The sequence below is a fragment of the Macaca fascicularis genome, chromosome 9, assembly GCF_037993035.2.
Source record: "Macaca fascicularis isolate 582-1 chromosome 9, T2T-MFA8v1.1".
Taxonomy (NCBI): domain Eukaryota; kingdom Metazoa; phylum Chordata; class Mammalia; order Primates; family Cercopithecidae; genus Macaca; species Macaca fascicularis.
Window position 1 is genome coordinate 28,801,460 of NC_088383.1, and position 22,421 is coordinate 28,823,880.

General features: G+C 39.4%; 1 protein-coding gene across 11 annotated transcripts in view; it reads right to left on the minus strand.

Annotated features, from left to right (window-relative positions):
• Window positions 1–22,421, minus strand: part of MPP7 (MAGUK p55 scaffold protein 7) — a 252,467-nt gene that overhangs the window by 93,609 nt on the left and 136,437 nt on the right. For all 11 annotated transcript variants that reach the window (XM_065520448.1, XM_065520447.1, XM_074000707.1 and 8 more), the window contains one exon: window positions 2,041–2,118. Coding sequence is in view for 8 of the 11 variants with exons in the window: in XM_074000707.1 (XP_073856808.1) it covers window positions 2,041–2,118 (78 nt within the window). In the remaining 3 variants the exon portion in view is untranslated. The remainder of the gene's footprint in view (window positions 1–2,040; window positions 2,119–22,421) is intronic.

A 22,421-nucleotide genomic window follows, 5' to 3' on the forward strand; every position in this document is an offset into this window, starting at 1 on the left:
AATGAGGTGGTGAAACCCACAGGGTTTCCAAAAACCCACGGGGATTCCAAAAACCCACAGTAGCTGTGCTGTTTAGAGCTAGGGTAAAAATAATTAGAATGTCCCTAATAGAGCAAATGGCCTGAAACTTTTATTATGTTTACCTATACAGATGAAGAAATCTGTTAAATGCCAACCAATCATAATACCAATCGTAAAACGAGCTATAATGGGTTGACAGCTACCCTGGTACCAAAAATGCTGACTGTACTCTACTATAATAACCAAGAATTCCCATTTGGGTTCTACATAAAGAAAGTGTTAAAACTTCAAACCTGCCCCATGTCTTCCATTAAGAGATATTCCTGAGATATTCCTATCGAAATTCCAATTCAATTTCAGGCTATAGGAAAGATCCCATAATTTTCATAAGAAAAGCAAGATTCAAACAGGAAAAAAGGCTAGAATTATGAAATATGTGGTATATATATAAATGTATTTTTATTTAAAAACTCATCTTAAAACCTTGCATGAAATTTCCATTTGCCCCTACTTTTTCTACCAAGTTAAAAATAATTGTTCTTATCTCTGGAAAAGGACTTTTCTCTAAAAGAAGGGCATAATATAAATTATACACCAAAAATAAAATCATAGAAAATTATAGTCATTAATTACCTTTCAAACATTGCTTTTACTTTTTTGAGGTAATATTTCTACAGCGTTTTTAACTTACAAAAAGACACAAAGGTCATTTGCACACTTTAGTCACTTAAAACATAACATATTTTAACATTTAAATATACTGCTCTGACAAATTATAAGATACTATGGTCTATCATATTTACACAGCAGTCTCTAATTTTTTATAAAGGAATATTGTTGCAATATGATTGGACCACACAACATAGGTTTATAAACAAATGTTTCCCAAAACTCTGAATAGTAAATGTTTTAAAACTGACTTTTCTAAGGTTTTCTTAGGTGGCAACTGTGCCTTACTTGAGCAAGTGTATCTACATCTTTATTCGCCTTCCTTTAAAAAGTTTTGTTTCGATAATGCAGAAGTAAGCTTCCTCATTAAATATATATTGAAACATACTTGTAATCTTTGTAGATAAAAACAGAAAGAAAAATGGGAACTAAACAAATAGCATGGAACTTGCATATGTATTACCTATGTGTATTTTCTAAATTAGAATGCAAAGGAGTTCAAATAAAATCAACTTCTCAAGATGGCCAATTTTTTAATTATATTATGGCCTGAATATTTCACCACACTGAATTACAGCTTGTCTTATCAAAAATAAAGGAAAAAATATTAAAAGCAACAAATAAGCTACAGGATATCACTAAAACCAGCCTTCGCACTAAACATATTTCTATTCCAGCTTCGTGTCCTTTATAGTTTATCCAGGTGTGTTCTCAATTCATCCGAGTCCGAAAGTTAACAGTAAGAATCAGCGAGCTAGTTCCCTTCCCCCAAGTTTAAAATAAAATTATAGCTACAGGAAATTAACTACTCCATCAATGCCAACTGCTTCTAAAATTTATTTTTTGGTTATGAAGGTAATTTGGAAAAGCCTAATATCCATAAATCATTACTATGTTTTATAATCCATTATAAAAACAATCCTGTCTTTTTATGTATTTCATATGCCTCGTTCGTATCCTAGTATCTGTCATTTTTTAGTACTGTCAGCAATAGAGCTATCTCATTTGTCTTTATTTCTCCATAACATTCCTCTTGTCTGTGACTTTCTCAGAACACCAACAGCTGACAGCTTCTCTCTCTCCACCAGTTTAAAGCCTAAAATTCCTATTACGTAGTTACCAAAGCAGAACAAGAGAGTAGCTACATGCAAAATTTTTAGAACAGGAAAGTGAATGAAAATCAACATAATATTAACATAAGCTCAGTGATGACAGGACTCCTTGAAACATTTGTAACCTCTTCTGCTTTTCACTCATAGGATCACAGGCGTCTGTCTGCACTAGGACAGGTTCTGCCTGGGCCAGGTCTGCAGCAGACACGTCCCGGTGAGCTGGGAGAGGCACACTTACGTCATCGGCCAAGGCCGCCGCACCATGGAGAATGGGCACCGGACTCTGCTTCTCATAGTAGTGTAGTTTTTCATGAATCTGGAAGAAAATCAAATGCATATAAGTTCACCTGGTAGCGAACAATGTCAGATAGCTGTACACTGTTATACTTGAAAAGAGAATCTGAATCCTTGGATATCCTAAAGTTATATGTTTATGACATATTACATACATGTAACATGTTTGTATATGCTAATATAAACCCACAGGTGACATATATGTGTGCCTAATTCATCTATTACTATGGCCCAGTGTTTACAACATGGAGTCAGATGGAAAAAAACAGTCTTTATCAAACAGAACCCACTTGAAACCTAAGCCTTTGTCTTTCTCCTTAATAAACATGTAAGTTTTGTGATGTATATTATATCTAAAATCTATTGCTGCAATATTTCAAGTATCAGTTGCAGTTTATATTCCTGCTAAAAATGTGAATTATGATTAAAGCAAAGCAATAAACTGCCAGCCGCATTTTGGCAGGTTAGTATGGAATCACTGTCAAGAGGGAAGAAGCTGGCACTATTTGCGCCTGGGTGCCACATCCAGGAACATCTGCCCAAGCACACTGTTCCTTTTATTATATTTATTCATTCTTTTCTTTGAAATTGCCAACTTTCCCCCTCAACTTCAAATTTCTAAGAAACGAAGGGATTTCTCATAGCTAGTGACATTTCTTATAATTATTTAGCATAAATGATATCATTTTTCATATTGTACAATACTTATAATAATAAATTTTTAAAATTAGTCCTTCATCTCCCATTATTGTGACCCAAGAAACACAAAGGCAAGAATCTACGTAAATGCCATGTAAGACAGACTGAGTTCCTTAAAAAATCTAGCAGAAGGTTGAGAAACAAAAGACCTGTTGACAAACACATAACTGTCAGCACTTCAGTTTCATCTATTTCAGCTCTTGTATAGCTGTCCTTTCACATTTTATACTTGAAAACTCACTTTAGTCTCTTTTTATAGTTGAAGAAAAATGTCCCCCACCATATACGAAAAACAGTTGCACCTCACAATTTCCTGTCTTTAATAGGTATCAAGTAATACACTCTTTAATTATACTCAAAGCTAACCAAACTCCATTGTAAAAGTCTGGAAGATAAATTTTATTCTGATTAGCCAGATGCTATTGCCAAGAGAGGATTCTATTACATTTTTGGCAACCTGGTACATAATGTAAAGCTTCAGGGAAAGAATTTTGACACTTATGATATTACCAGAATTATCAGAGTGACATTTTTACTTAGTATCTTAGAACCTTTAAAGATGTATCATATCGAGGTAATAAACAAACTTTAAAGACTACAAGCTATAAAAAATTAGATTTGATTTGAGAAACTATGAACACATCATTTAAAACAAAAACCAATCATACTAAGCTAAATTCACTTTGTTTAAATAATTATCAAGAATTAAGTCATCTCAACGTATACTATCATAGAAAACTTACCCTATCACACAACTCATCTAACTTCACTGCTGAATTCACCCTATCACAAAACTTATCTAACCTCACTGCAGTCACTTGTTTAAATGTCTGCTTCCCTGCTATAATAAACATAGAGACTTATTAAGAACTTACCATGTGCCTGTACTACTCACCTAATAGGTCAGTAATACTAGTAACATAGTCTTTAATGAGTTGAATATTTTAATTCCTCAATTCTCACAAGAACATAAAGAGGTAGACAGCAGGACCATCTCATTTCACAGATAAATAGGAGTTAAACAAGCTGCTATGTTCTTGCAGACAGTAAGAAGGCAGAGCTGAGATTTCAAGCTCAAGCCATCTGGCTCAGTGTTGGAGCTCCTAATCACCCACTTTTCCTCTCAGACTAACATCTTGTCTGTGTTCTTCACTGCCATCCTTCGCTGCCTAATCACTATGGCCTGTTTGTAGGGCATAGAAAGGAAGGCTGGAAAGAAATATAACAAATCCCAGTGATTGTTTCCCTGACTAGAGGATCATTGGTGGTTCCTCTCCATCCCTTATATTTTCTTTCTCATTGGTGGTTCCTCTTCATCCCTTGTGTTTTCTTTCTGATGGCTTCCAATTTTCCCAGGTTAATTTCCATGAATACTCTAATTATAACATAAAAGTATGTGCCCCAAATAAATACATTATTTCTCCACTTCATTTGCTTCTTCTGAGCGTCTTTTACAAATAGTCAGTTTCTCTTCCATCATCTTTTCTAGATCCTGACCCAATTGATAGAATATCCCACCCCTAGCCTGCCCACTCCTGGATTTTGTACCATGTCAAACATTTTTTAAATGTTCCAGAATTTCAAAGTGCTGGTAACCCTGTGTTGATATGTCTTTTACTTTACTGCATCATTTTAAAAATTAAGTTGGCAGGGGAGTAAAAATTTACTCTAAATAATTTTGAGCTGTTTGCTGTTTCTAAAAATATTGACAGAAATTCTGCTTTTTATTACTATTTATGATAACCAAAAGGAAAAAAAAATGATTTTTAAATTCTAATTAACAGGCAACACATATAGACTTTACCCCAAGGCTATCCAATAGAACTGCCTGTGATGGTGAAAATGTTTTATAGCCGTTTGTCCAATATGGTTAGCCACTGGCCACATGTGGCTTTTGAGCACTTGAGCTGTGGCTTGACTTGAGGAACTGCATTTTTAATTTTATTTAATTTTATTTACTTTACATTTAAATACCCACATGGCGCCAGTAGCTTTCTTCTTGGAGAACATGGCATAACTTTATGCAGTGTATAATTTCTCTTTATATCCCAGAAAAATTTACTCTGATACAGGGTGACAAATTTCCCTAAGTGGGAACATTTTGGGATCTAGTAGACAAATATATAACCAAAGATGTGGTTTCATCACCAATGAGCAATCTAGCATCTATTATTAAGTATCAGGTGTAGCCAAACCTGCAAAATCTCATTTATTTTAACTAAACATTTCCCTTTGCAAATTCAATCACGTAATAAAAGTACACTTCAGACCGGGTGTGGTGGCTTCATGCCTATAATCTCAGCACTTTGGGAGGCCAAGGCGAGCAGATCACTTGAGGTCAGGAGTACGAGACCAGCCTGGCCAACATGGTGAAACCTCGTCTCTACTAAAAATACAAAGAAGTAGCTGGGCATCGTGGCGGGCACCTGTAGTCCCGGCTACTTGGGAGGCTAAGGCAGAAAAACGGCTTGAACCCGGAAGGCGGAGGTTGCAATGAGCCGAGATCTCACCACTGCACTCCAGCCTGGGCTATAGACCGAGACTCCATTTCAAAAAAAAAAAAAAAGTATACTTCATTTTTCTCCCCTGAGCAACTAGAAGAGGAGGAAGCAGAGAAGGAGATGAGGGAGGAAAGGAGTTAGGAGTGAAGAAGTCTGGAGAAAAGGGGAAATCTGGTTAAATTAATTTTATATAACAGTTATTCAAACACAAGATCCTAAAAGTCAGGACATGCTAAAATATATTAAATGCACTATTAGGAAAAAAGGACATTTCAAAATCTATATACATTATGCCCTACGTATATGTCCATAAGGGTTTTTTTTCTATAATTACAGTTGTAATCAGAAAACGTCAGTAAAAATAAAAATCATTTTAATATGTAAGCAGTTCTCATAAGGAAGCCAGAGTTACCTTCATTTACAAACTTCCTAAAAATAAATGTTTAATTTTAGTGAGGAAATCTGTTTTAGTTACGCACACAGTAGAACTTTTAAAAATAAAGCTTCAATAATTAAACTATGAATAAAGTACCCCCCAATGCAGTCATGTGTTTTATACCTGTCGATGATGTACAGATTCCACCATGGCTATCTGAATTATATTACATTAAGTAAACTAAAGCTGTAATCCTTTTATTGGCTTCTATTACGAGTACAAAAAAGTATTGAAAATTACTGCTCAGTAGTTTGACTCTTCAGCATGTTAATTAGTGGTACTGGATCTAGAATTAGCACATGCATGCATACACCTATCTACCTCCATATTTAAAATCCTGGGGGTGGGGAGAAGATTCTGGGTACTAAAAAAGAAAATCCACGGGACACAATCCTTTCAGAAATATGTATTTACTTCTGATGCGTGACCTTGAAATATCACCGGCCACTTCGCTAACTTTACAATGTAGGACCCCTGGACTTGGTGGATAAAACTCTCAAATCCTAAGCCATAGACCAACCAGTCCATGGATGGTTACAAACTCTTAAAGCAGACTTTCTCTTGTTCCTACCTAATCCCAGGAAGGGCCAGACCAGCTTCTTTGTCATTTCCCTAGTAGTTTAAAGTTTTCTCATCTTCCCACTCACTCACAACGTAGCCCCAGAAAAGTAGCTACTCTGTGTGTGTATATCATAAAGCCTAAAAACTTGGAGGCTGTACCTTTGCTCAAACTACACAGTCAGAAGTAAAAATGTAAACAAATAAAGCCTTCCCACAGGAATCGCCGGGAGCAACTGGTACTTTGCCTTCAATTCCGGCCAGGGTGTTTGCAACATCTCTACACAGATGCATAATTCTTATAAGGAACATGCCTATAAAGTCTACAAAATACAAAGCACCAAAAACAGTTTTTAGGCTTAAGTTAAATTATTAAAAAGCAACAAACCATCAACATTTTCATTTTGGTTGAAAATGCAGTGATTCTATTTGAAACCACTTCTCAGAACATTTTCTACAGATCAGATTCCCTTAGTTCCCAGAACAATATTCTAGAGAAAGTAGCCAGGGCATTAAACATTTCTTTGGAAAATCTGAGTTAGTTGGGGGAAAAAACCCCAAAACTTAAATTCTCCAATCCAGAGATATAAAATCTGCCCCATTTTGAAACAACCCCAAATTTCTACATACATTTATTTTTCACTCCCCACATATTACAATGATCAGAGTTGCCATTCTTCAAAAATCTACATTTCAGTAATTGTTGATGACCTGGGAACTGTTAAATTTTTGATTAGATGGATGTTACTACAGATGACATTATGGAACTCAGGTTTCAACATACAAGTAGCAATCAATTACCTTGTACACTTGTTTGCAGTTTACATTTTAACAAACTGTAATTAGAGCTTAAAACTAGTTTTGTAACAAAAGATGGAATGAACCATCTTAAAACGTGGTGAGTCGGGGATCTATGGCTAGGAGAGTTCACGGATGACTCTCAGTTGATTCATGAACTCCTGGAAACTATACACAATTTGTTTGCATGCATTTTCTAGGAAAATAACCTCAAATACAGATGGGTGATTGATGCTAAAGGACTTAAGACTTTATTCATTAAATAAATAAATAGCCATTAAAGGTCAGGTGCGGTGGCTCACACCAGTAAGCCCAGCACTTTGGGAGGCCAAGGCAGGCAGATTGCTTGAGCCCAGGAGTTCAACACCAGCCTGGATAACATGGTGAAACCCCATCTCTACAAAAAAATACAGAAATTGGCCAGGCATGGTAGTGTACACCTGTAGTCCCAGCTACTCAAGAGACTGAAGTGGGCAGACTGATCGACTGACTGAGCCCAGGAGGCGGAGGTTGCAGTGAGCTCAGATTGTGCCACTGTACTCCAGCCTGGGCGACAGAGCCAGACCCTGTCTCCAAAAAAAAAAAAAGTAACTAAAGAATAGGAGATCCTTGGGCCAATTTGTGCTTCACTCCATTTTCCTTGGAGAGATGTGGGGAGGAAGGGAGGTAGCAGGTAAGATGAGGAACAGAAAACCTGTTAGGAGGATATGGTTCTAGTGGTAAGAAATCTAAAAAACACTGGTCACTGCCCAGTGCAGATGACTCTGGGGTTCCTCAGGCTTCCCTTTCTTTGCAAACACAATGGACTTAAGCAGTTGCATCTCCTCTCAGCAGCCACCACACTGCCTCTATCCCCAAACCTGTTGTGAAATCAGATGTACTCTTCCAGCTATTGTTTTCCTTGCTGCCCCCAAGATAAACATATAGGCCCATTATATTGTAGAGATTTAACTGCTATCTCCATAGAAAAAAAGAAAAGGACTAAAAAACATAAACAACTTATAGTATTTTCAGTTTTAAAAAAATGAAGTATCAACATAATTTACTGAGAGTCTTGAAGTCAAAATACATGAGTTTAAATCCCAATTGGGCCCCTTACTTACCCTTAAGCAACTTATTTAACTTTCTATGCCTTAGTTTTCTCATATTTAAAACAGGATAATAATCGTACCTATTAACTAGGGTTACTGTGAGAATGAAAGTCACCATTAAAAGAGCTTCATGCAAGTCCTGGAAAATAGCAAACACCTAATAAATGATATTTATTTCCAATTCCCCTGCTTGCTTCCACTGGTATTCCTAGTAAGAGGAGATATTCATCTCCCTTTGACTATACCATGTTGCATATACCTATGATACAATCAAGACCTAAAGATCAACATCAAAGATTAATTGGTATCACCTATATTCAAGAAGAGAATTTCTGAGTTCAGGCAACCAAATGCCATCTCTATTGACATTTCTTCAAAAACAGTCGAAGTAAAAAGAGGACTCGAATGAAGGCAGTGGCAGCAGGGCTAACGAAAGCCTGGATGAACACAGGAAAGGCAGACAATAACTGTGACCACCAGAAATGGACACAGGAAAGGCAGACATTAACTGTGATCACCGCAAAAGACAAGCGATGGAAAGGGTACAAGACCAAACTGAGAATATCAAAAGGAGAGCTCCAGGAGGAATGAGGGGTGTGATGAAAAATCTAGATCTACAAGTTGATTAACAGCTTCAAAAAGGATCTGTCCTGAAGCACCCACAGCTCTAGCTGCCCTGTTCCCAAAGAAGAAAGTTCTATCTTTGGTGAGAAGACAGAATGAAATCCTCACACAAGAAAAAGTATAACAGTGAGGTGGAAAGATTCTTAGAAAAAGAGTAATCGGCCGGGCGTGGTGGCTCACACCTGTAATTCCAGCACTTTGGGAGGCGGAGGGAGGAGGATCACCTGAGGTCAGCAGTTCGAGACCAGCCTGGTCAGCATGGTGAAACCCTGTCTCTACCAAAAATACTAAAATTAGCCAGGTGTGGTGCAGTGTGCTTGTAATCCCAGCTACTCGGGAGGATGAGGCAGGAGAATTGCTTGAACCCGGGAGGCAGAGGTTGCAGTGAGCTGAGATTGTGCCACTGCACTCCAGCCTAGATGACAGGGTGAGACTTGGTCTCAAAAAAAAGAAAAGAAAAGAAAAAAGAGGAGAGGAGGGGAAAGGAGAGGAAAGGAGAGGAAAGGAAAAGAGTAACCATGAGAATCACTTCAAAGACCATAGAGGGCTAGCTATCACTGTTGTCAGCTCTCATCTGCCTATCATTTGGGAATCCAAAGACCCTCTGCCCACAAGCCCAAATTCTGTTGAAATTAATAAGAAAGTTCACATAATTTTGAGATGAGCTAGGATCTGGTTAGGGAATGTGGAGTGTATTCCAATGTGACTGTATGGAAAATGATTATTGGACAGGAATCAAACTTTATTCACAATGGAAATACCCAGCAACCATAAATTGGTTGTCACTTCCTTATTTCAGTCCTTTGGTGGCTTGCCACTGCTCTTGAGATGAAGGGCATGCCTGCCAACGCACTTGAAACTCCAGCCCAATCTCGGGCTCTGCATGCCCTGGCCCCTGCAGACTTCCATCTCAAGCCACTCTCCATCAGGTTCTACCCACAGGGACCTTACGTTAGATCCTCAAGCACCCAGAGTCTCTCCTACCTCAAGGCAACCTCTCTGCCTGCAGTGTTCCTGAGTCTTGGGGGTACCCACATTCATCTTTGAGTCTTATCTAAAATGTCACTTGCACAAAACTTTTCCCGAGAGTCGTATCCAATCAAAATCAGTTCTCCTTCATTATTAAGTCTGATGGCTTCCTATTCTTTTTGTTCACTATCCTTATTAGACTTTGTATTTATAGATTTATTATATTTATCTGTTTATGCCTGTCTCTACCCCCATCGGTAATGAAATTCATAGATCAGGCACAATGTCCCTAGAGTTCACCACTAGATCCCTTGCTCAGAGCCCAACGCCTCACATAAAATAGACGTTAAAAGGTTATTACTAGTTAGTGCTAAGTGGATATATTAATCCTCTAATCCTGCACAGTTGGTAACACCCTGGAATCACAGTGGAAGAGGATGATAAATGCAATCATTTTCTTCTTGCCCCAAAACTGATGACTAGTCCCCAAAGCTGAGGAAAAAGAAGTGTTAAGTCCCATGTCCTAAGAAAAACTCCCAACAGCTGAAACATATACTTCTCTAGAGCCAAAGAGATGGATGAAATATAACCATCAACTATCTTCTATCTGCCACTTCCCAGAATGTGTATGTGAAATTTATATATTGAAATACAAATTTCATATACACATACATACATATGACTACAGAATGGAAATTGTCTTATGGAAATAGGGAAAGAAGGGACAGCGGGAGGTCCACAGCCTAGTGAAGAGTAGAATAATGGAAGTAAGTCTCCAAGACCTTATAGATAATGGGGGTATACAGAAGAAGATAGAGGATGTTCTCCAGCTCCTATGCAGGCAGCAGACTAGCTGATTTGCCTTTTGTGCTTCTCTAATCAAGGGGACAAGGGAAATGAGGCAGGATGGTGGAACAGAGAGAGGGAACAGTAGAGGCCAACAGTTGCTTGGCCTACAAATGATGCATGAGATACTGCAAGTCACATGGACCCCATTGAAGGTAGTTGGGCTTAAGCCACCCTGCAGATAATTCAGCCTATAGCACTACAGGAGGTTTTGGGTTGCACAAGTCGTGCGCTATAGGAGAAATGCAACATTCGAGCACTTCCACAAAGAGTATGAATGCTGGTCAGTGCTGGCCTGAGAAGAGGCAATAATGTGGCTAATTTCTGTCTCCCTGCCCCAACACAATAGAAGAACTGCATCTCTTTTCAGAAGCAAACCAGTCCCATCTTCCAAAGAATATTGGGGAAGTGGGGGTAAAAGAAGAGCACACTCTCCCCAATCCCCAAGCCAACTCCCCTACCCCTGGCTGATAACTAGGGATGGGACGAGGTGAGACTTAGATCAGAGGTGAACACAAAGGAATACTAAATTGAGCTTTTAATAATTGAAAATGTCTTGGAAGCTACAGACTGCCAGAAATTTTGTTAAAAGAGACAAAAGTTAGCTTCAATGTAACATATTTTGATGCAGTGATTGGAGAAAATTAAAACTCCCTCTTTGAGCACTGTTCGATTTGTTGTTCAGAACATAGTCCAATAATTCTCAACTTTTTTGGCCTCAGAACCCCTTTTACTTTCTTAAAATTCACTGAGTATCTTAAAGAATTCTATGTGCTTATATCTACTGACAATTTGTAATACTAAAAATAAAACTAAGAATTTTCAAAAATTTATTCACTTAAAATAACAATAAATGTGTTTAAATGACATCTTATGAAAAATCAATATATTTTCCAAAATAAAAGTTTTTGAAGAGTAGCACTGTTTGACAGACTTGTAAATATCTTTCATTTCTGGCTACAAAGGAAATAGCTGAATTCTCTATCAGTTCCTACATCCTATCTGCTGGGATATGCTGCTTTGGTTGAAGTTCATGAAGAAAAACATGCCTCCCACAGACTTGTAGTTAGAAGAGAGAGGAATATGTTCATAGCCTTTTTAGCTAATTGTAGATACTCGCTGATACTACACCAAAACTCTGCAGCTGATACTTTCTTAGAGGTGAGATGCAATGTGGACCCTGCAGCTGCATCACTGAGTCTTCCATATGCCTTTACATTACAATCCTTGTTCTCACCTGCACTCTACATGGCACTTACCTATGCATAGTTTCACGATATCATGCATTGATCATTTGGAAAATACTGCTTCACTGAGTTATGCAGATTTTCCAAACATTTACACATTTCATGGTACAACAACAAAAAGGCACACATTAATATCACCACCAATCTCATTAAAAAAAAAAAAAAAAAAAGCTTTTAAGTACTAGAAAGCTAGCAATCTCAGAGTGCAGATACAAGTTTTTCAAAATTCTAATACTTGCTCAAAAGCTTGAATTTTATTCATTGGCAACAATACAGTTTGTTGTTGGTTTTTTAATAACAGGCAAACTTTGATCATTAGGAAAAAAAAAAAAAGTCTTCCAAACACCACAATCTGCATAAACACAGTTTCTAATGGTTTCCTATGAAAAAAAGAAACTAGTTTAGTTCACAATCTCACAATCCTACAACTATTTGTCCTCTGCTAACCAGAACTCTGATTTGCAGCCAAGTGCTTTCTAAGGACTCCCCTCTTTCTTATAGATTAAAAAGACTTGACAGTAAAGAGAAGTGCACCATGGTTAAGATTTAAGGCAGCCAATTATTCTTGATTGCGAGTGTGCGATGATGAAGAACATGATGATTCATTCACTAGTACCACTTGGTGCCATGGCCTTGGTTTGTGTGACAGCACAAACCATCAGTGTTTTTACCATCAGTGCAGATGCCAACCCAGTGAAAAAAGCAAACAACATCATAATATTATCATGAAAATAGCTTAGACCTTGAAGAGCCTCCCCACAAAATAGTCCCAGGGACCCCCAGGGGTCCACTAGTCACACCTTGAGAACCACGACTACCTACGATCTCTGAATACATGAATGTAACAAATAAAAGGAAATCTAACATTTCTTTGTGGCTGCAGAACTCATGGTGAATTATATTACTTTGGTATAGGAATATTAATACTTTTTCCCTTACAAACACGTTCTTTTGAATCTGGCAATTTACCTGAAACCACTGGTCCAGGCTTGTGATGTGTGTGACTCTCAGAACCAGGTGGTACTTTTCTACAAAACCATGATTTTGAGGTCTGAAAAGTAGCTTTAAGGAAAAAACTAGTATTTTTTAAAGAGTTCACTTAAAGAGAGACACAGAACAGGTTCTAGCATTTCATGAAACTGAAGCTTGCTCAATCCCTTAATGTTTCATTATTCACATTTTTTCCAAAGTTCTGCCTTTCACGCTTTTCATGCTGGCTGATTGCTGCTACCGTTAGCGCATTTAAACTTCAGCGATTTATAACATGGTCCCAGACCAAGACGCTCTGGCATTGGCCCAGTGCTGCTATTATCATCTTCTTTTATTTATGGCCCTATTTCAAAATCATCCTTTCACACACTTATACACATTTTTCAACTATTTTTACTTTCATACACATTTATGTTCTAAAATGCTATTCTATATTTCTGCTTTGTATAATAACATAAAATGTAATTTGCTTACACTGCTACCATCACAGCTGGGATATTTTAATGCACTCAAATATATATTGTAGCATGTGCAAAAAACAGCATTCCCCACCCCCACACCCACCACCCACAGGTTTTATATAATACACAGCTTCCATTCCCTTCTTATTCCTGGCAGAGCTACCTAAAATGTTTTTCTTCCTATGAAAAACATTTTTCGCTATGAATTCTTTTTTTAATAGAACATGAAAGCTCCTATTATACAAGAAGCTTTGCAGGCATGAATAATCAAATACACCCCTTGGTCAGTAAGAAACAAAAACTTGTAATCATTTTGCATGTATTCTTACATTCTTTGCATGTCCACCTAGGGTGGACAGAGGAAATTTAGACCGAAGTTAAACATTTCATTCCTGTTCCTAAACAACATTTCCTACCACCTCAAAGCTAAACATCCTTGATTTCTGAAGTCTAAGTGAAAATATTTGCAATTTATTTTTAACGAAAAATAAAACCTTTATTTTCTAAGAAAATTATTTCCCCAACTTTTCACTCAATAGAAAATTCTAATTCAAATAGATTCTAAGTCCTTAGAATCATATGGTGATATGTTAAAACTTATTTACAGAAAGGAAATTGTAAAAATTGTTATGCCTTTCTTCTAGCTTTTAAACAATCTCTTGGTTCATTCCAACAGATAGGTAAAATCGGATTACTTTCAAATGGCAGATGGTTAATACATTCTTACTGATACAGTTTAGACACCCAGAAAATCCAAGTCACAATTCAGAAAGCAATTGAATTCAACCTTCAGGGTTGTATCCGTCAAATCCAACTACTCTGAAATCCGGCTGAAGTTTCCTCTTGAATCAGCTATACAAAGCACTCCTTAATAATAAAACCCAAATGAAGCTCTGGACCTCACGGATGCAAAGACGACTCTCTGAAGAATCAAAGGAAACATTGTTTTCCATCAAATTAATATTTTACATGTGGAAATATCAACAATTGCACTAAAAGAGAGAAGAGCTACCTTGAAAGCACAGAACAAGGCCTTGCAGTTTCAGATGGTGAATTGAGCCCACGAATTGATCATGCTCCCTATTCAGAATCCCACTGAAATAACCAAATAATATAGAGTACAAAATTTTTTTTAACGCATGGTAATAGTAGAGAAAAATGCCACCCGAGGGTCAGGAGACTCTGAAACATTTACAAAAAAAATACAAAGATAAAAATAATGTGAAAAGTCTATCTGAATCATCTTATTCTTCTATACTTACCGGGAAAGAGAGACCTGCTTAGGAAAGAAAGTGGACAAGAATGGCCACCAAAGGACCAAAGAACTCCAAGTTCAGAGAAACAGAGGTTCAGAAAAAGAGTGGGGAGCAGGATACTAATTCATTGTTCAACAGTCATCTATTAGGTGTGCAGCAGGCAGCCTCTAAAACAGCTCCCAAAGATTCTCCTTCTCAGGATTTACTTCCTGGCGTCATCTTCTCTCCTTGTTCGGGGGTTGAATCTACTGACTTGATTCTAATGAATTGAAATATTCAGGCAAAAGTGATGGGATGTCCCTCCTGAGATCAGGTTATAAAACACTGTAACTTCTGTCTTGCAGGTACGTGCCTATGCCCCCTCCACATTCTCTCTCTCTCTCTCTCTCTCTCTCTCTCTCTCTGATCTCTGCTTCCACTTTCTAATCTCCTTCCTATGACCCTCCTACTTCCCTGTTACATGGAGCTTGTGATTACATTGTTTGGACCCACCTGAATAGTCCAGGATAATCTTCCTATCTCAAGGTCCTTAACGCCATCACATCTGCAAAATCCCTTTTGTCATGTGAGATGACACAGTCACAGGGTCCAGGGAGAAGGACATCTTGAGGGTAGTGCAGGGGTGGAGGAAGGCATGAATCCACCCAGCACACGGCACCTCCAATCCTCCCTGTGATCCAGCCTTTCTTTCCTGTCTCAACATATCCCTCCCTCTCCCTCCATTCATGACACTCTGGCTGCCTTGGGCTTCGCAGTGTCTTGAATCTAGATCCGGAGCCTTTCCCAACTTAGGGACTTTGTACTTGCTGTTCCTTCTGTTTAGAACACTCTGCCTCCAGATCTTTAAGGCTGACTCCTTGACATTAGATCTCAATTAAAATGTCACCTCTTCAGAGAGGTCTCTGTGATCCCATCTGTCTTACCTATATCACTATTGCTTTCACAGCACAGTACCATAGAAGTTGTCTTGCTGACTTTTTATTTGTTTAACATAAGTTCTTGCAGAAAAGAGGGCTGCCCTGGTTTATCATGTTCACACCTATAAACCCAGGGACTAGGATCGTGCAAGAGACTTAGTACATACTCAAATATTTTCAAATAAATAAATCAGGTTAAAAAAAAAAAAGTACTTGGAATTTGACTGCCTGTAGTGGGAGAAAGAAGTGAAGTGTGTAGAATGAGTAATATGTTTTGGCCAGGAGCAATGGCTCACTCCTGTAATCCCAGCACTTTGGGAGGCCGAGGCAGGCGGATCATCTGAGGTCAGGAGTTTGAGACCAGCCTGGCCAACACGGTGAAACCCCATCTCTACTAAAAATACAAAAATTAGCCAGGCATGGTGGTGGGTGCCTGTAGTCCCAGCTACTCAGGAAGCTGAGGCAGGAGAATCGCTTGAACCCAGGAGGCAGAGATCACAGCGGTGCCACTGCACTCCAGCCTGGGTGACAAAACTCCAACACTCCGTCTCAAAAAAAAAAAAAAGAATGAGTACTATATTTCTATAAAAATCAGAGGAACGATGCTGCCATTCACTGAATCACAGAATTCTGAAGAAGCAAAGATCAAATGTAGAGGAGATACATTGAGTATATAAAGCCTTATGAGACACTCACGTGAGAAGTGGGACAGGCAGGTGATGACCTAGGCCTGGCTTTAAAAAGAAAGATCAAGCAGGGCGGAGGAGAGGCCCAGGAGACCTCCTGAGAGAGGAGAGAGACGGGTAGGAGACCCTGCAGATGCTGGCATCTCAGAGTTCTGGGAAAGCGCTTTTTAATGGTGAACTCGTCATGAGGTAAAAAGAAGGCATTCCAAAACTGAACTAGTACCTCTTCACACTGTTTAGCTAACTATCCACTCTTAGGCTTTTCTTGGTGAGAACTACCTGGTAGCTAAGTGGAGTGCTGCAACAGGAGACTGCAAACACAGGTAGGTAGAGAAGGCAGGTAGTCACCTGACAGAAGCTTCCATTGAAAAGGTGTGGGCAAGTGCTCACTTACGAATAATGTGTACACATGGACAATGTGGAATAATAGACCAAGAGTGTCCAACCTGTGGCCCACGGGCCACGTGCAGCCCAACACAAATTTGTAAACTTTCTTTAAACATTACGAGATTTTTTTTTTTTTTTTAGCTCATCAGCTATCATTAGTGTTAGTGTATTTTATGTGGGGCCTAAGACAATTCTTCTTCTTCCAATGTGACCCAAGAAAATTCTTCTTTTCCCAGTGTGGCCCAGGAAAGCCAAAAGATTGGACATCCTTGTAAGAGCCATTGGAGACTCAGAAGTGGGGGAGGGCTGAGGGATGAAAAATAAGAAATTACTTTATGGGTAAAAATGTATATTACTGTTTCGGTGATGGTTACACTAAAAGCCCAGACTTCACCACTACACAATATATCCATGTACTAAAACTGCGTTTGTTATCCCCTAAATCTATACCAAAACAGAAACATGGGGGAATATGAGTTCATGAATGACTCAACACAATAACGGCAATTTTTTTTTTTTTTTTTTTTTTTTTGAGACGGAGTCTCGCTCTGCCGCCCAGGCTGGAGTGCAGTGGCCAGATCTCAGCTCACTGCAAGCTCCGCCTCCCGGGTTCACACCATTCTCCTGCCTCAGCCTCCCGAGTAGCTGGGACTACAGGCGCCCGCCACCGCGCCCGGCTAGTTTTTTGTATTTTTTAGTAGAGACGGGGTTTCACCATGTTAGCCAGGATGGTCTCGATCTCCTGACCTCGTGATCCGCCCGTCTCGGCCTCCCAAAGTGCTGGGATTACAGGCTTGAGCCACCGCGCCCGGCCAATAATGGCATTTTAAATGCCCCTGGCCAATCTGATGATTCTCTTCTCCTCACTAATACCTATGGCTCCAGATGAACACAGAGATCCCACTGTTCCCAGCTGCAGCAACAATAGAACATGTGGTGTCTGAGTAACAGCCCCCAAAGATGTCTGCATCCAAATCGCCCGAGCATGTGACTATGTTACTTCACATGGCAAAGGGACTTTGCAGATGTCTCTTTAAAATAAAGATATTCATTGGGCACGGTGGCTCACTCCTATACTCCCAGAGCTTTGGGAAGCCAAGGCAAGAGGATTGGTTGAGGCCAGGAGTTCGATATCAGCCTGGGTAACAGAGTGAGAATCCTATCTCTATAAAGAAATTTTTAAAAGTTAGCCAGGCACAGTGGTGCCCACCTATAATCCCAGTTGCTCAGGAGTCTCAGGTGGGAGGACTGCTTAAGCCCAGGAATTCAAGGCTACAGTGAGCCATGACTGCACCACTGCACTCCAGCCTGGGCTATAGAGTGAGACTCTGTCTCTAAAAAAGGGGGAAAAAAAATTAAAGAAGCCTAATTCTCTGCTATATGGACCAGATGACTTTGGCCTCAAATATTTTAAAGGCAGCCATGATAGGTTCATCACATCTAACGTGAAAAAACATGGGCATGACATCTTCCAAAAATCATTTTGATAAGCACTGACTCCTGTCAGGCCAATTAGAATAAAAGCAAAATTTAGAATTTAGTGTTCCAGCTGGGCATGGTGGCTCACGCCTGAAATTCCAGCACTTTGGGAGGCCGAGGCAGGCAGATCACCTGAGGTCAGGAGATCGAGACCAGCCCGGCCAACAAGGTGAAACCCTGTCTCTACTAAAAATGCAAAAATTAGCTGGGCGTGGTGGCACATGCCTGTAGTCTCAGCTACTTGGGAGGCTGAGACAGAAGAATCGTTTGAACTCGAGAGGCAGAGGTTGCAGTAAGCCAAGCTCTTGCCACTGCACTCCAGCCTAGGCAACAGCGCAAGACTCCATCTCAAAAAAACAAAAAAAAAAACAAACAAAAAAAAGAATTTAGGGTCCCACATGGTCCTGAAGATGCTTATCTTCCAGGCAAACCAACAAATTAAACTTAAATCCTAACATACCTTAACTATATAACATCCTTAATAAAACTGTATAATCTAGTCAGAGCTTTTTTTTCTACTGTTTTATTCTTTAAATCATTCAGTACATAAAAGAACATGTAAGAATTTTGCATATTAGTAATTTATAATTTACTAGGAACATCTAGGAACCTACCAACAAACCAAGTACTAGAACAGTACAGATATTTTACATCTAGCCCCTGTATGCCCCCTCCCCCTCCCAACCCCTCCATCCTCGAAGAGGTAACCATTACTCAGATTATTTTTTATCTTTTATTTATTTATTTATTTATTTATTTATTTATTTATTTTTAGATGGAGTTTTGGTCTTGTTGCTCAGGCTGGAGTGCAATGGCGCAATCTTGGCTCACCGCCAACTCCCCCTCCTGGGTTCAAGTGATTCTCCTGCCTCAGCCTGCCGAGTAGCTGGGATTACAGGCATGTGCCATCACACCCAGCTAATTTTGTATTTTTAGTAGAGACGGGATTTCTCCATGTTGGTCAGGTTGGTCTCGAACTCTTGACCTCAGGTGATCCGCCCATCTTGGCCTCCCAAAGTGTTGGGATTACAGGCGTGAGCCACCACACCTGGCCTTATCTTTTAATTAAAAAAAAAAAAAATCTGGCTTTATAACTCCTGTGTGAATGTTTCAACAATATATTGTTCTGCTTGTTTTTGAGCTTTATAAAAATGTTATCAAGCTGTAAGAACTTTTCTAAAACTTGCTTTTTTCCCCCTTCAACATTATGGTTTTAGAGGTCACCCATTTTGTTACATATCCTATAGATCATTTATTTTTCACTGCTGCATAATACTTCATTCTGCAGAAAAACCACAAATTATTTACCTATTTTGCTATCAATAGATATCCCAATTATTATAGGTTTTCTGCTATTAAGAACTCTGCTAGTAGGGCTGGGCATGGTAGCTCATGCCTGTAATCCCAGTACTTTAAGAGGCCAAGGAGGGCAGATTATTTGAGCTCAGGAGTTGGAGACCAGCCTGGCCAACATGGCAAAACCCCGTTTCTACTAAAAATACAAAAATTAGCCAAGCGTGGTGGTGTGCACCTGTAATCCCAGCTACTCGGGAGGCTGAGGCACAAGAATCACTTGAACCCAGGAGGCAGAGCTTGCAGTGAGCCAAGATGGCACCAGTGCACTCCAGCCTGGGCAACAGAGCGAGACTACGTCTCAAAAAAAAAAAAAATGCAAAATACCTCTGCTACTGAAATAGAAAGCTAAACTGCATGTTCTCACTTGTAAGTGGGAACTAATCATTAGGTACACAGGGACATAAAGATGGGAGCAATAGATACTGGGGCCTCCATAATGGGGAAGCAAAGCAAGGGAAGAGCAGTTGAAAAGGCCTATTGGATACTATGTTCACCATTTGAGTGACCGGCTCAACAGAAGTTCAAGCCTCAACATCACACAGCACACCCATGTAACAAACCTGCACATGTACCTCCTGATCTAAAATTTAAAAAATAAATAAGTACGCTGCTGCTAAAAACTATTCTTGTAAAAGTTCACTGGTACATCTACGTAAATAGCTTCCTAAGATAAATTCTCATGAGAAGAATTGCTGGGTCACAGGATATAATTATTTTTACGTTAACATCAAACTGTTTTCTAAAATGGTGTTAACTATTTGCACCCCACCAGAAAAACATAAAAGTTGTTCCACATACTCGCCAATACTTGAGATTTACAGATCTCTTATATTTTGCCAACCTAGAGGGCCTAAATGAATAGCTAGCTCACTGCGGCACTAATTTGCAACTCATGCTTACTGGTTAGGTTATATTTTCTAGGCCAGGCATGGCAGCTCACACCTGTAATCCCAGCACGTTGGGAGGCCAAGGCGGGCAGATCACTTGAGTTCATAAGTTTGAGACCAGCTTGGGCAACATGGTGAAACCCTGTTTCTGCTAAAAATACAAAATATAGTCGGGCATGATGGCACATGCCTGGAGTCCCAGCTACTCCGGAGGCTGAGGCTCAAGAATGGCTTGAACCTGGTAGGCGGAGGCTGCAGTGAGCCTAGATCGCGCCACTGCACTCCAGCCTGGGCGACAGAGCGAGACCCTGTCTAAAAAAATATTACATTTTCTATATCTACTGGCCCCTACATGTTCCTGATGTTTTCTATCCATTTTCTCTTAAATTGTTCTTCTCACTCTTCTGTAGATGTGCTTTCTATTTTCAGGAAGCTAAACTTTTGTCAATTATATGTATTACAATTATCTTCTCTCAAATTACGGCTTGTCTTTTCACTTATTTATGGGACAGCTTGATGAACTGAAGTTCTTAGCTTTAATGCGGTAAAATTTTCACACCATTTTTTATGGTGAATGAAAAGATATTCTTTTATCTCATCCTCTTTTTTTTTTTTTTTTTTTTGAGACAGCCTCTCACTCTGTCGCCCAGGCTGGAGTACAGTGATGTGATCTTGGCTCACTGCAAGCTCCGCCTCCCGGGTTCACGCCATTCTCCTGCCTCAGCCTCCCGAGTAGCTGGGACTACAGGGGCCCGCCACCATGCCTGGCTAATTTTTGTATTTTTAGTAGACACAGGGTTTCACTGTGTTAGCCAGGATGGTCTCGATCTCCTGATCCGCCCGCCTCGGCCTCCCAAAGTGCTGGGATTACAGGCGTGAGCCACTGCGCCCGGCCTCTTTTATCTCACCTTCTAAGAGTTTTCAGGTTTTGCTTTTCAAATTTATATTTATAACCCATCTAAAATTGACTTTTGTTTATGATGTGAGATAGGAATCCAAATTCATCCTTTTTTATACGTATAAACTATTTCTTTTAGCTTCCTTCTTTTTCTACAGTACTGCCCCAGTTCCACAGACTTGCAAGTCCATAACAAGGAGTTCTTTTGTTCCTTTGTTCCACTTGTCTACTCCCATGCCAATACCACGCCATCTTGACTATTGAGACTTTATGATGAATCTTGATATCTAGTGGGAAGAGCACCCCCTACACCATCAGGTGTGGGTTGGCTTGTGGTGGCACTTTGCTGGTATACATAATCCGAAGTTCTAAAACACATGAGAGGCCAGGCATAGTGGTCCGAGCCTCGCTGCTTGGTAGACTGAGATGGAGGGATTGCTTGAGCCCAGGAATTCAGGACCAGCCTGAGCAACATAGCGAGACCTTGTCTCTAAAAAAAAAAAAGAAGAAAAAAAATTTAATTAGCCAGGTGAGGTCCCCAGCTAATTAAAATAAAGGCTGATATGGAAGGATATCTTGAATCCAGGAGTGAGGCTGATGTGGGAGGATCTCTTGAGCACAGGAGTTCAAGGCTGCACTGAGCTATGACTCTACCATTGTATTCCAGCCTGGGCAATAGAGCAAGACCCCATCTCTTTAAAAAAATAATTAATACATATTAGATAATTGCCATCTTTACAATACTGAGTCTCCCTATTTGTGAACAAGTATCACTCTCCACTTGTGCCTCAGTAAAGTGTCATAATTTCCTGCATGTAAGTCTTAAACACTTTTTGTTAAATTTTCACCTAGCTAACTCACAGTTTCTCCTGCTATTGTAAGTAGGGATTGTTTTGTTTGTTTATTTCATTTCCTATTGGTTGCTGGCGTTAGAAACACAGCTGACTTTCATATACAGACCTTGCAGTCAGCCACCCAGCACTGACCACTCTGTTAACTAGTCTAGAGATTCCTGTTGGGTTTTCCATACAGAGATAATCATATCACCTGTGAATGACAGTTTTGTTTCTTTCTTTCTAATCCTTATCCCCACCCTCCCTTATCTTGCAACAGTGACTAGGATCGCTATTCCAAGATTTTTTTTAGGTGGCGATAGAAAGCATTTTTTATTTGTTCCTTATTTTGAAAGGAATGCTTTTCATTTTTCCCCATTAAGAATAATAGTTACTATCGATTTCA